Genomic DNA, 16,175 nt, shown 5'->3' with positions numbered 1-16,175 from the left:
TCTGGGGAGGGAGCTTAGGAGGTAGCTGCTGCTTTTAAAAACTGAAAATAGCCAGCGGGGCTCCTGCTGCCAGTTTAACTGGAGAGCTAAAGGTTTTTCACTTTTTTGATGAGGGTTATAGTTCCACTCCCACTATTTTAGCTCCATTTGTCTTGGAAAAATCATTTGTGAACCAATACTACCTCTACATTATAATAACATTCTCTTGTTTACAAACTGTTTATGACCTATTTTGCCTTAGGTAAACATGTACTGTGGCAGATCAGATTGTATATGTAGAAGAGCAATACAGTAACAAATGAACAGTGTAATTTGGTTTCATATTTCAGAATACCGAAAGTTTCCTTTTAACTAGTCTTTTCTCTGGCTACAAAAGCTAAACAAATTTAGCAATGTTACTACTAAAATGTTTATGGAACACCAAAGACTAATTTAAATTCCTATTTTTAAGTTTTTTGATCCTTTAACTTGTCACTTTGCCTCAATTTAATTTATTCTATCAATACCACTAGCCAAATCTCAAAATACAAGGTTTCCGACTTTATGTTGTCTCTCATTTTAACTCTGTTTTTGAATAGAAGTCATTAAAAGACGTTGTGCCTATTGAAAGAGGTTCTAAATATTATCTGAAAATAAAACAGAAACAGGCCACATAAGGTAAAAATATATGATAACTATAACACTAAACATGTGTGGAGAGAAGTGATAGACCTGTAATTGTAACATCACCTCTATTTGTGGTGGGATAAGAAATAATTTACTTAAGATTAAAAAAACTGAAGTATTGGCAAAGATGTGAGCAAATGGGCACTCTCATACACTGCTGCTGAATGAACTGACATACACACAAAGTTATAGTTAAAACAGCATTACTTATAATAATGGACATCTTGAAGCAATATAAATATTTATATACTAGAGATTCATTCAATTATGGTATGTCCATACATATAAATGGAACTACGCTGTAGTTATCAAAAAGACCTATTTATAGGAAGCCAGATAGAAAAATCTGTCATGAGAACATCAACCCTTCCAAAATTAATACAAAAATTCAATGTAAATCCAATCAGAATGAAATGGATAAAATAATTTTTTAAGTTATTGTAGAAGAAGCAATGTCCAAGAACCAAGAATATTATGAAAAGGTGACGGGGAGGAATTGGCATATATTAAACTTTACAGCAGAGATACTATAATGGCATAAGAATAAACATTCCCATTTATTTCATCTAAAGAAACAGAGTGCAGAAGTAAGACACAAGTATACATGGTAACTTACTATATAACAAAAGTGATACTTTAATTCAGTAAAGAAAATATAGTTTATTTAATAAAAGTGTTGGCACAATTGGCTATCTATCTAGAAGAGAAAAAGCTATATTGTCACTTCAATCACATGCAAAAAAAAATTTGAATGTGTTACATATATAAATGTATTACATACATTGGGTTAGTGTGAAAGTAATGGTGGTTTTTGCAATTTTTAACCTTTTAAACTGCAATTACTTTTGCACCAACCTAATATAAATTTAAAAAATGACATAAAAATATTATGATAAAATTAAGAATACTTGTGTCATATTAGGACACAGGAGACTTTCGTAAGAAAACAAAAAACCCAAAAGCGATAAAAAGAAAAGAGACATAAGAATTTTAAAATAGTCATATGGGAAACAACACCATAAATGAAGGTAAAGAGAAAAAGACAAATGAAACTGAGACATTTTTATCCCCAAACGTGATAAACTGTTAGTATCTCTAATATAAAAAGAGCTCTACAAAAAAAATAGGCAATTCGCAACAGGTAAAATGCAAAAGCACTAAAATATAAAAAATGTTGTCAAGGAAAATGTAAATTAAAACACAAATGGAATACATTTTCTATCATCAGCTTGACAATATTTAAAAAAGCCAATTAACGTTGAGTGGTAGAAGAATATCAAGTGCTTCAATCTTTTGCGAAAGTAATCTGGAGGGTCTATGTTAAATTAAAATTTAAAAGGATATATTAGTAATAAACATTTTGTCCATTACTGGGGATCTGTCCTATGGAAATAAATAACCCCGTACTTAAAATATTTATGTACGTTCTAGGCTATTTCCTACAGTGTTGTTTGGAGTGGCAAAATACCAGAACAATCAATCTTGTAATCCATGTATTAGAGAACGGTGAAATAAATTGTGTAAGAGCCACTCTACGAAACTTAACTATGTTTAAGAAAAAATAAACTGGTTCACACCACATCCAATAGAGGAATATTAAGAAACTGAGAAGTATGCTAGTATAATCCTGTTTTTACAAAAACAAAAAAAACTGTGTTGTGTGTGAATATGTTCATGTAAATTTGTACAAGTATGGAAAAGAAATGGAAAAGAAATAGTGAGGGCAGTTAACAATGGCTACTTTAAGAGCTTAAAAATAAAGGAAGTAGTAAGTAGGGAGGTTAACCTTTTCTCTATCTAACACATAAAGTGAAATGCTTAAATTTTAACTATAATTTTTATGCTCAGAAAAAACCCCACAGAGCTCTTTTTATTCGGAAGGAAAAGGAGGCTTATTTGTCTTTATTTTCAGGTGAAATTATGAAAAGGAAAGAAAAGTTCATAGTTCGTCAAAAATCAACATTAGAACAAATATTCCACAAATTCAATAAATAACCTGTGTTACACAAAAACACATCAGGGCCCATATCTCAAAAATATAGTCACTACTAAATGACAGTTTGAGGAAGCAGATGTAAAACAAAGCAGGACTGGTTCTCTTAGTGAAATGCTGTCATCGTACATGATATCATTTCAATTAAGCTAACTGAATCTAAATGTGAGCAAATGAGGGTAAGCGCTGTGACCTATTCTTCTTATCCTTTAAAGAAAAGGTTAGTACTTCTCACAATCATCTCTTTACTAGCATATATACGGCTTAAAATAAATAAATTCACATGGGTTACTTTGGCTTTTATCTCTATTATAAATGTTGTTCCTTAAAACATTTTATAAGACTCTTCATTTAAATTGTTACTTACACAAGGCCAGGAAAGTATGCTTTGAATTCATCAAGACCAAGACTCTTCTTAGCAAGTCCTTATTCATAATATAGTTTTTTATGTGATATGTGTGATGTTCCACACAAAATGTGAGTAGCTCTAAAATTAAGGCAAGCAGCTGTGCTGTTTGATAATTATCTACAAAAAAAGTCATCACATGAAAATAAAATAAATACTGTAATACATCTAAACAAAAAGAATAAAGCTCACATTCTATATTTTAGAGCAAAAGTAAAATTGTATTTCCTTCTCATTTCTATAGGATTTTTACTTTTTCATTAGGCAGACTCTCCAGAAGTATTTCTAGTTTTACCTAGTAAATAGATACTTTTCTAAGGCTCTTATATAAAATATTTAATAATGTTAAGAGGAAGAAAAACCTCAATAAAAATCTACAAACATGATAATAAAACCCTCAATGTATTGAGATTTTCTTTGTAATGTTTCCTTAATACATGCTTTCATTATTATTATTAATAAATCTATAAAAGGGTCCACCATAAAGAGGAAGTACCTCAAACATTTTGCCTAAAGTGGTACAATGCAAATTTTCCAAGAAAAATTAATATGCTTTCTTTAAAGACATCTTTAAGGAAAGGACATTTTTGGCTAGTTCAATATCAAGTGAAAAACATTACATCAAAATTTTTTTAATATCAAACCATGATATCCATGAGAGGCCTACTGAAATACACTAGCTTTTTTTCCTCAAGAGGCTTTGGTTTATACATTCTTGGAATGATTTCCAACTGTTTCCTGAACATCAAAATTGAATATATGTCAAGGATTTATATAGGTAATTACCCACACGTATTACAAATGCTTTAGACAAAGAAATATTAAACTGTGAGCAAATTTTGGAATCACAGTCTTACAGAATAGAAAAAATAATCGACATCATCTAGCCCGGTTTTATTTATCAAGATTACACAGATATTTTCAGCAACTATGTTGTTATCATGAATCAATTAACATTATTTTCAATAACAGAATGACCATTAAATATCTGAAATATAATTTTGGTATTTCAAAGATCTTCTTTTATACTTTAAATGCAAGTAAACAGTTTTACTTGCTCTAGACCAATTTGTATAACAGCCAACATCACAACAAATATTTGAACTAGTCCCTTCCATTAAAAACAAATTCTTTTAGTTCCTCAATTCCCAAATTTTATTTACAAAAGATTTTGTAACAATGATCTACAGTGTTAATTAAACATCTTGCTGTCACTTTCCCAAATTTGGACATGAAATGACTCATATCTCCAATTTACCCAGTAACTGAATTGTCTCCTTATTTGAAACTGGCTTTCCTATAGCTTTTATGAGTTTGGTAGAAAAAGACAGGACAATAGGTGCACACGAGCACATTTTCCATACTACCGGCTCATAGCCGGTATGCATGCTACAAGTAAAAGTAACAACATTTACACTCATATTCATAAACAATACTTAACAAACAAAACATAAGGCTGTCATGAATACTGGTTCCTAATTGGCCTTAGTTTACTAGATTTCAAAAATAAGAATGAACTAAATCCTCAATGTTAAGATGTCTTCTTAAAAAGTCAGAAAACAAGTTCTAAATATATAGGAAAAACCAAAAACAAAATTCCAATTGGTCTTCCATCTTATATTGGTGAAAGTGGAATTTTTTCTTTATAATAAAGAAAAAAGTAAATGTTTTTTTGGATTTTGTTTTTGTTGAAAATATACCTGTCTTAGTCGTATACAAATGCATTATATTCTGAATAGGAAAAAGTTTGTAATTTGCATTAGTTCATAAAATAAGAATTGATACTTACCAGGACAAATCGTGCTGTTTTTATTAGATCCAACTATATTATCTAATAAAAAAAAAATTAAAAATCAGCTACTTCAGTAATAGTCATCTCACATTTCCCTAGCAGTACAAAATACAAAGCACATCTTTGATCATAATCTCATTTTATCTGCGTAATAACCATTAAAAATTAGTTACTTCAGTCAAATATTATACCTCTACCTGCAAGCTTTTATAGAATCGGGTTCAGATGAGAAATTATTAAAAGGCAATATTATAAATATTCTGATAAAACAGTGAGATTACAACCAGAAATAAGACTGATATATCTTCTTTTATCCTCTCTTAGTCATCTTCCAACAATTAGGATATGTCTCTGTATACAGAAATTTCTTAATTTCCAGAATAACACACATGTTAATAAGTGAGTTAGTCTTTGAACTTTTTAAAAACTAAAATAAATGGAACATTATAAGCTCCAATTTATCAGCACATATCTTGGAGCACATTTGTGTAGGGAAACACAAAAATGTATATTGGATCATAGTAATAGCAAAAAGCTGGAAACAACTTAAATGTATATTAGAAGAATGGCTAAATTACAGCATACTCATATAAGAGAATACTATACAAGAGTTAAAAATAAATAAGAACTCTAGATATCAATATGGATAGATCTCAAAAAAAGCAGTGGGTAAAAAGAAAAAAATTGCAGAAATGAAGTCAATGAATATCAAGTTTGAAAACATGAAAAATAATACATTATATATGTCATAATAATATAAACAAACATAGGGGTTATAAACTCCAGATTCAGCATTCTTTGAGGAAAGGGGGTGGGTGGTGTGGAATGAGAATGTGAAGGGGTACACAGAAAACTCCAATAGCATCTGTAATTTTCCTTAAAAAAAAAAAAAAAAAAGTCTGAAAAAACTATGGCAAGTTAGTTTTGATAGTGCCAAGAGAAAGTATATGGGTGACTTACACTATTACCTAAGCATTTCTGTATGCTGAAAGTGTTTTATTTTAAAATTAATGTTAAAAATGCATGTATTTTAATTCATATAAATAAAACATCTGTGATGTGTTTTACCCATTCAACTTTCTATTCTTGAGAACTAGTCAGATGCTAAATCAAAATTTAATTATTTTTAACTGCTATATAGTATTCCATTAAACAAATATATGACACCTTTTTCCTACCACAAAAAATGTAACATTCTTGTACCTGTCATGCATATGCATAAATGTTCCCTAGGATGTATACTCAGAAATGGAACTGATGGCATTATGCAGATCTGCCCATTCTACAACTTAATTAGTTTAGTAGACATTCTCTTTACTGACTTAACTTAACAAATTAACCAACAGTCTCAGAGAATATATCCCACACATATCTTATTTCAGAAGTTGAGATGTATTCTGATCAGAGTTAATGCTTTGTTTATGCTAGTTATATTTGTTAGTATGATTACTAATTTAAATATTGCACTGATGAAATACAGTATATATTACAAAATAAAGACAATACAGAACTCAATAAAAAAATTGTTGCCAAATCAGATATACACAACTGACTACTTAATGGGAAGTACATAAAACCTGTATTCAGATTGCTTTTAAAGTATCTTTAGGTTTTCACTCCACTTTAATAGACTAAAACCAGAAATTGTAGCTGATTAATTATGAGTATAGTTTACACAAAAAAGATAATATGGAAATACAATAAAAAACACATTATTAAAAATAAAAAGCCTTGACCTTGTACAATATATGAGCAAATGAGTAAGCGTTTAGAGTAAATGCTTATAAAGAGCTTATTTTTTTAAACTGTTCTCTGCTTTAGCCAACTTTTTTGATTAACTCCATGCATTTCTGATCCTTATGTAGTGAAACTGGAGAACTTTTATTGTATTGCCAAATTGTTCTCCAAAATGATGGTATCCTTGGATTTTCTAATGTAGGCAATATACTGTTTGCTCTTACTGTAGATATCAACTCTAACAATTTTGGGAACAATCTTCTTCTACTAAGTGTGTATATCTCTGTTCCTCAAGGTTTATTACTTTTTGCCCATTTTCTATATCATTCTCTAACACAGACACTCAGAAAGAAAATCATGATTTTATATTGCAGTTTAAATTTCAGTAGTAATTTCCTTCTCATATAAAGCACCAAATAAACAGTCTGTTAGTTACAATACTTATTTTACTCTTTAAAAAATAGAAATCATAAGCAGGTAAGTAAGATACCCTACCCTTTTCACATTTGTCTTCTGAAGTATTGGTCAAAAGTGGTGCTGTGAGGACATGCATACAATGGATGTAGAAGAAATTTAAAAATTCACTTTTTTCAGTTTTCTGAAACACAGAATTTAAAAAATACTTTATTATCTTTATAATAAAACATTTAAGAATTAGCAGTGTGGGTCATACACAAACAACATACTTGAAGATATTGTGAAAGAATAAAAAAAATTAGTTATATTCACCTTAACCTTATATTTCTGCAGAATTTAAAAATCAAATCTATTTCACAAGACAAATTCAATTTAAAAATGAAAAAGATCAGATAGTATTATAGAAAGTTTTTCTGAAAAAAATTATTCAGAATGCTTTTTTACCAAATATGCTTGTGATCTGAAATGCAATGAAGACTCAATCTATCAAGCAATGTGAGAGCAACTTAACTGCTTAAAATTTGAAATCCCAGATTTCACAATGTATCCAAATTTGAAAAACCACCAAATTGATTTATAAAGTCACTAGAAACAGGATAGAATTTCGATCTATTTGAAATTTTTTTCAAATCTATTGCTTGAAAATTTGGGAAATAATGCTTCTTGATTTTCTGGGCTACTATTTTTTATACAACTGATACCATTAACTTGCAATGATTTAAAAATACTGTAAGTGTTCTCTAAATATAAGGGAATTTTATAAAGGAAAAATATTCCATTATTTTGAGACAATCACTGTTAATACTCTGGACTAAATCCTTTTTTTTGACCTCTTTTACTATGTAATTGAGATCATTCAGCATATATTAATTTTTCTTTTTTTATGATGATAAAAAACATAAAATTTAGCATCTTAACCATTGTTAAGTGTATACTTCAGTATAATTCACGTTATTGAACATTAATTTTTAAGAAGGCATACAGAGGCCTGAAACAGAACTGCTAACATTTCACTAAGATCTTAACAGATTACAATATTGTATTTTGCCCCAGTAAACTGCTACAGGAATACGTTGCTACTTGAATACCAAGTGTACAAATACTTAAGTATTTATTTATTGTTTTTCAAAATTGTAATTTTCAAAAACCTTATATCTACATAGAATTTATATATTTATGCATAATTATTATATATAAAATAATCTAAAACTGATTAGATAAAAATGCTTTTTATTTCAGAGTAATTTCTTACATTAGTTGTAGCCAGCATGTTCTCTGGATCAATTAGAGTACGAAGAAGTCCCATTAACTGAACAGCACCTCCTAGCTCAGGATCAGTATCACAGATCATTTGTTCAATTACTACATTAATGAGGAGGATATCCTGAAAGAAAACATTTCCATTAGACCTGGTTTCGATATAACATAAATATACCAGCTGAAAGAACAAAATCAAAATCCCAAAGAACCCCCAAAGAATAGATGAACTTATTTAAACTTTTTTTCTTTTTAATGTTTACCAAAGTTGTATAAAAATACTAGTGAAAAATAAAAAACCCTAAAGAAAAAAAGGAAGAGCATGCTACAGCTCACGACACCATCAATATAGGGAAATGGAAAACAAAATCGTTCACTAGTGATTCTTGTTCACTGGAGCTTATAACATTCTCATTCTAGGTTTCAGTGTCAGATATGAATTTAGAAGCTGACTAAACAAGCAAGATCACACATCATGCGATCCCAAAACATAGCTTATCTCAGCTTCTAATTAGAAAATCCTTTCTATCAACAAACCCAGAAAAAACAACCCAGTATACAACTCTCCCCAGGAGGTGAGAGGAGGCACATTATGTTATGTAATAATTCAATGCCAATAGATTTATTATTGTATTAGTAACATGCTCTTGGGTCTTAAAGAGCCACAAAGCAGCTTGCAGAAACAAATTTTGTCTCCTGCTTGTATTTTTAAAGTAGAAATCTTGAGCATTAAATTAGGATACAAAGTGATTGTTCATATGAAAGAAAAAAGTTTTGACATTAACTCAGTGGACTTAAAAATATGTTTATTATTGAGAGAAGAAAGGTAGTAACTGAAGGAAATGAAATAAGGGAACTGCATGGAATGAAGATAAATATCTTAAGTGGGGAGAATTCTGTAAAGTAATGAAGTTTCAGTATAAAGCACTTTTTATTATTATTTTGTTTTGCTGCCCGTCTCAAACTTAATATACTGTGTTAATCAAAAATAATATTCCCCGTGAAGTTTTTTGTGAACTTAAATGCAATAAAGAACCAACAAAACTATGTCAAAGCAACTTAACTGCTTAAAATAAGAATCCCATCCTCTATCATGTTTCAAAATTCGAACACCCATAAATCAATTGTATCATGGCAACAGAGACAGAACAAAATATTTTTCAAAGGGGAATTACGAAATAAAATTCACAGAGTTACATTAATAAATCCAGACCCAAGCCTTATTTCAATTAGAGGGAAAAGAGCAGATTGATTCTGTATTAACCTGTTGCGGTTTCTTATTCTGGTGTGTTCAGTCAAGTATACCTCATATAAAATGTTCAGATATTAGAATAAGGTGTCAGCCAGTGAGCTTTCTTCAAAACAATACTATGGCATTTAATTCAAAATAAAAAGTTAAAAAAAAAGATACAATTTTAAGAAATAAAATGTGATATGTTCAATACAAAATATCAAACAACCAACCCATAGAGATTAACTTATGTATTTTTTTAACTTATTATGACAAATTCTTTTTTTTTAAGCTGGAGAATGTTTTTTTTTATTTTTGCAGTTTTATACTGAAGTTAATGGTTAATAACTCACTGTTCACAACTGATTTATAAAAAAAAAATTAACCCTTAAATTGTACATCAATATTCTATAACTACAAATTTTATTTATCACTCTCTTTCAAGTCTGAAGAAAATGATTAATTTATTAAATTCCACAGACAGCGCAGTTCCACCCACTTGACATTTAGTCTTAAGTCCTACTCTCATATGAGAATTAAGAACAGCCAGTATCATATTGGTCTGAAACCTGATTGTGTTCCTGGCTCAAGATTCCTATGATACATTTGTAAGTCCACACTAAGACACAAATATAAATTAGGGTATATATGTCATATAAAAAACTTTACAGTAGAGTAAAAATTAACATTAAAAATGTCACCAAATTTCAACCATATTAGGTGTTTTATTCAACTTCAAAATGCCTGAGTAATAGTGAATAAATGCAAATAACTTCATGTAGGATTTTAAAAAAAAGTTTGCGCAGCATTTCAAAATGGTTATGGAATTAATATAATTTTGAAAATGTCGAAGTATGCTGCACATATTGCAGTTCTCTGCTAGGCTGTGCTAGTATCTTCCATGGCAAGATACTAAACTACTGAATAAAATACACTTTTAAATCAATAAATACTTGATTAATTTCCCTGAAATTCTCAATATCATTACCAAAATCTTCCAGGATTTTGATTCCTTCAATACAGTTTTAAACTTAAGGAGGGGGAAAAAAAAACCCCTCATATATTTGACTATGTCCTTTTTTGGTCTTTCAGTGACCAAAGAAAATTTTAAACAAAGTATGCTTCATGTTTCTAGGCTGAATAAAAAGATACAATTTGTATTTTCCAAATTAAAAAAAATTATAGTAATCAAGAGCTATTAATTTTGAAATGTCTGTCTGTAGGTCCCCTTAGAACCTTTCTAAACTTTTATAATCAAGGTATTTTAATCAATTATGTACTAGAACCAAATTATGTAAGGAAAAACTTATTTTGCAAAAATAAAATCACTTCCCAATATGCTTGACATGCTTTTATTTGTGTTGCACTGAAGATATTACTAAAATTTGTCCAGTGGTTTATTTCCAATTGACCCATTACGGAATTCTTCGGAATGTTTCAAGGTTGGCTGTAGCTAGAATTCTGACTCCCATTTGGACCCTACTCTCCTTCACTGTTTGGAGGAGGTTTTGGTATCGGCATCTTACTAAGAATGGTTGCCATCTCTTTTCTCATCAAAATTCTTCCATTGCTCATATAGTTTTAAAATAACCCTGATTATTTCCAAAATCATCTCCATATCCACAGAAAGCTCAGCAGACCACTGTCTGGATCTTTCTGCTCTACAACACAGGCTACATGTAGGCAAGCTAAAGCTATCGTGAAAGGAGGATACAGTAGGGAAAGATTCGTTATGGAGGTATCATTCACTCACTATCCTCCATGCAAGGGGAAGCAACATGTTTTCTTGGCCAATGTCCTGGACATAGTGGAGGAAACGTCTATAAGGCTGATACACTATCAAGCAACAACCTATTAGTTGTAAAAGACAGAATTCACATTCTAATATATGGTTCAACCTATAAGGAAATTCCTTTGGAGAGGCATATGAAAATCTAGTTTTTAATACAGAAGTAGTAGCAGAAATCAATTTTGTATTTGAGACTACCTCAAATTCCTCTCCTTTGGATGCCAAAAACACACATGGAGGAGCCATTAATACAGGATCTATACCTTTTAGAGAATAGCTGGCATAGAACTACTTATAGAATTTTATAAATATTTCAGCAAGAAACATTTAAAAGTATTTTTGAAAGTCCTTTAAAAATAAGAACATAGACTCCTAAAAAAAAACAACCCAACCAACTATACTTACATAAAAAATTAAAAAGAAATAACCCCAATGCTATTATAGCTGAAAAGAAAAAAGAATTTATTCCTAAGTGAGAAATACAGTGAAAATACCTGCCAAAATAAGTAGTTCAGTAAGAGATCTATTACTTATCCAGATAGGTTCTAAAATAAGTTTTTACTGGATGTTTCAAAGGCCATTAGCATAAAAATGTGAAATCTGCGGCATAACAAAAAGACAGTAATTTCTGCAAAATCTACTCTTCCAGTTTGGATAGAAATAATGAGTACAGTAAAAAAATGTTAATATTTCCTTGTGTCTCAACACATGTTATATTTTAATCTATGTTCCTAAAACCAAGTCTGTTCTATAGTATTAGAAAGAAGTTTGAATGCTGTGCATTTATTTTAAAGGGACATCAAAATTTCAACTGCACATTGACTGCACATGTAAATTATTTCTTTTTAATTTTAAAAGTTGCCACTAACCCAATATAGAATTCAGCATATAGGATCCTTAATCTTGAAAATTAAAAAAATTGCAATTTATCCTTTTTTGTTTTTTTAAACAAAAATTATTTAAAAATTATTTTGAGGCAACAAAACATTTTTAATTATAGAATTGCTAGATAGCAAAAAATTCAGGGAAATGAAAGGCCTTGATGACTGTGATTGTAAGAAAAAGATAAATTGAGAAAGGGACTTTTTATAGTTAAAAATCAGTAACTTCTTTAAGTTTCATGCATCAATTAAATGTAAACAATATTTCTAATGAAAACAAATAAAAGCTTTAAAAAGTTAAAAATTCTTAAAGTTAGTAGCTTACTCTTCTCATGATCTGAGAGATTTTATGATGAATGCTCTTCACCACACACATTACTAAGGACAGAATACTGAGTGTTAATTTCTAAGTTATCTTTTGTAAAGGATGGCACTAAGATTAGAACGTCAACAGTGAGATAAACTAGGTATTTTTTTCTTTCAAGTCAGATTTAGTATTTTGGGGGTTTTAAAAAAACCTTAAAATATACTTAACACAAAATATTTCTTCTATTTCTTTCTATTGCCTAAACTATACCATAAGCCGAAACTGATTCTTAATAAAACTTAAAAAAAAAAAGGAAATATCTATCAAAGATAGACATAAAAATCTAAGTTAAGAGATTAAACATAAAACTCGTCTTATTTACTAGTAACTCATACAAGGATAAAGGTAACACTGGGATTCAAAACCTTTAAGAAGGGATATAATTATATTTTATTTTCTAAACACTAAAATACATTTAATACAAGAAAGTACTTTAAATTACCGTTATATGTTCATTTTGTCTTAAAATTAGTTTAAGGGGCAAGTATAAATATTTCTAAAGTGGGAAACTGCAACATTGGTCTCATTATCAAACGTTCATCCCACTAAAAAAAAAAAGAAAAATACACATTTGAACAAGTGAAAGTTAACTTCTCAGTGATACTAGGTAAGTGCCTATGGACTTGAAATTATGTTTCGTTAGCATTTGGAACTTTTTAAAAGATCCAACATGTAAGAATTTCATTCTGTGATAATCTATCTGTTTTTTTTAAACAATCAATCCAACTGCCAGTCGAATACAATACAAATCAATTGGCACATATTCTGGGTTTGCCAAAGTCACAAATGATCAGAAATCTATTATTTTGCTTTATAATAGATTAAGATTATGGCTATGCCTTTTCTCTTGATAATTTGCAAACACTCCTTTACAGGTAATTCACACAGAACCAGAGCATTATTACTTACATCGTCACTCTGCTGGGCTTCTTGCATTACAAATTCTCGGACCATGGATGGACTAAACTCTACTAGATAAGAAAATATATCTGTAGCAGCCGATCTGACTTGCAAATCATCCATGCCCTGATAAAAGGAAAAATAGGTTACTTAGAGACTGTTAACAGAAATTATACTTGTGTTTTCCTTTTCTTTTCCAAAATTATGTACACCTCTAACTTTTTGGAATTGCACTGGAATCAAAATATATACCCTCTCCAGCCTTTCCTTCCTTTTCATTTAGAAATATTAAAGACTTTTAGGCGACTGGATTAGTTTCAGCCAGATTTTTACCAACACAAATATAAATATTCAGAGAATTTAAAAGTAAGAATCAGTGCAGGATTATAAAGCAATGCCTTACAAATGCTGTAACAAGTTTTTTTTTTGGGGGGGCGGGGGTTGGAGGGAAGAGTTCTTGATTCAATTATGTGCAAAAATGTGAATGATGTCTCCTAATTAAAGCTTCAAAACCTTCCAGAATCTGTCTTTGGTCCTGGATTTGCCAGTTACTTTACACATTAATAATTGATTCTCTCTTTCATGACTCTTCTAATAGGGGATGCTTTTGAAAACACTTTGGGCATTTTCCCTCTTTTCCAAAACTTAGGTTTCTAACGTAGTGATCCTCCTGAATGCTTTTTCCCCTTCAACACGTGAAGGATACATGATTTGTTACAAAATCTCCAGGTGATTCTGAAAACGTTCTCTGAACTCAGCAGATCTCTTCGTGTGGTCCAGAGAATCCTGATGAGGGGTCTAACACTGTTTTCAGGAACAGTATGAGAATAAAGCTATTTTCATAATAATAAATAATACTAAGGCATCATTAGCCTTTTTCACTTTCAGTCTATCACAAATATAGTGGATTTCTCCAGAGGCTACAGGACATGTGATGTCACAACAAATTAAAACACAGAAGCTCTAGCTATTGATTAAATAGCTAGACATTAAAAGGATTGGCAAAAAAAGTGAAACAATGCCAGTCTTTCATGAAATTTTTTTTTTTGGAAAAATTATTGTTTCATAAAAGTTATATTATTTATGTTAACATATAATGGGTTATTATCTTAAAATGAATTAAATACTTGAAAATTTTCTCAATTTTCATTTTTCATATAATAAAACTCATGAACAAAAATATGAGAACCATTGCCCTAACCCAGTATTGCAGCATGAGGCCCTTTGGTTCAATCTGCCCTTACTCCACTCACTGGTTTAAAAAGATATTTTGTTAGTTTTTATGAAACACAATATTGTTACAGAAGAGAAAATAGTCTTGTAATAATAACATGTAGGATTTTTATTTACCTGAAGCCATATTATATGGAAGTGATTACATATTAATATTATAAATTTAACTTTAAAAAAATCTGAAGACTGAAACACTGTTGTAGTAATTCACTATCAAGTGAATCATTATCTTAAATTATAAAATTCAATATGCATTACTATAATAAATACTTTCCATCCTTAATATAAATCTATTACAAATTCTCAATTTCAAAACCATGAAAAAAAGCTGTATAGTTACCATTACAATTTCAAGAGCAGGAAGTATCCCCAACTTTGCCAAAGTTTTGAAAAATGCATCCCTGTTTTGAGGTTGTAATGTCTGAGAAAATGCACAAAATTCCTTGAAAAAATTAACCTGTAAATGTTAGAAAGTACAGTGAGACATGGACACACATAAAGGTAAAGTTGCTGCATACTACAATGCGATCAACCAGTGTGGAATTCACCTTTCTCACGGACCTTGACTTTTCAGAGTATCCTGGCTCCTCAAAACCTTTATTAAAGAACCTATTTGAAACTAGCTTCCCATTAAAAGCAAACCTTGCATTATTTCTCAAACAATGAACAATTAAGTCTAAACACATTAAAGCATCCACATTACGTGTGGACTCTCAGATGCGCCACACACACACACACACACACACACACACACACACACACTATTCTAAATTTATGATTAAGGTGTAAAAATGCCATGTAAGACAGATATTTTGAATTTGAGCATACATTTTCATAGTAACCATGCTATAATAAACAGTTGCTGAGTTTCCAGAGAGACTTCAGAAGTATAATTTAATTTTTAAAAATTGGAAAGGACATTACAGATTTCCTAGTGTAAAAGACTAATTTCAAAAATGAGAAAATTGAGTAAACTATTAACAAAGAAACACAATGAAAGTGACTTGATAGATTTTAAGTCAGTAATCTTTCATTAATTCTTAAAACCCAAGTACTGATCATATGTTTAAAAAAAACGGCAAATTGCTGGTAAACACGAATCACAATTTTCTTTCTCCAAAGCATGGTTTATATTTCAAAAAAGTAATTACAAACACATTCAAAAGAGAAAAAACATTTCCAAGAAGCAATTATTTATCATTCTTTTATTTAAGAGGCATTCTCCTTAACACTTGTTTAAAAAGAAAAGCATCTTTGTAACATGAACATCTACAACCATGAAAATGTGTAAGTTTGTAGTTCTGTCTTAACATGAACGACATATCTGATTCTGGGATTTGTAAGGTACACCATTTTCCTCATTGGGAGAAAAACCCACATCAAAATATCTTTAAGAAATTTCTAAAATACACAAAACAGTAAGTTTAAGAAACTTTGAGAATAATCACTTATAATATAATTTAAGTACATATCCTTCATGTCATACTAATTATAAAAAACTCTCTT

At 29.9% G+C, this 16,175-nt stretch overlaps 1 protein-coding gene and 1 pseudogene across 5 annotated transcripts in view; both read right to left on the bottom strand.

The window, feature by feature from the left end:
* Positions 1–16,175, bottom strand: part of PPP4R3B (protein phosphatase 4 regulatory subunit 3B) — a 53,030-nt gene that overhangs the window by 12,982 nt on the left and 23,873 nt on the right. For all 4 annotated transcript variants that reach the window (XM_081069167.1, XM_081069165.1, XM_081069166.1 and 1 more), the window contains 6 exons: positions 15,010–15,126; positions 13,446–13,562; positions 8,264–8,395; positions 7,090–7,192; positions 4,855–4,896; positions 3,027–3,185 (listed from right to left, as the gene is read on the bottom strand). In XM_081069167.1, coding sequence (XP_080925293.1) covers positions 3,027–3,185; positions 4,855–4,896; positions 7,090–7,192; positions 8,264–8,395; positions 13,446–13,562; positions 15,010–15,126 — 670 coding nt within the window. The remainder of the gene's footprint in view (positions 1–3,026; positions 3,186–4,854; positions 4,897–7,089; positions 7,193–8,263; positions 8,396–13,445; positions 13,563–15,009; positions 15,127–16,175) is intronic.
* On the bottom strand, positions 10,861–11,534 carry LOC308506156 (cyclin-C-like; annotated as a pseudogene). The gene has a single exon. The product of its transcript is annotated as a cyclin-C-like (transcript).

This window comes from Rhinolophus hipposideros (genome assembly GCF_964194185.1).
Source record: "Rhinolophus hipposideros genome assembly, chromosome: 12".
Lineage (NCBI taxonomy): Eukaryota > Metazoa > Chordata > Mammalia > Chiroptera > Rhinolophidae > Rhinolophus > Rhinolophus hipposideros.
This window is presented reverse-complemented; position numbering and strand designations above follow the sequence as displayed.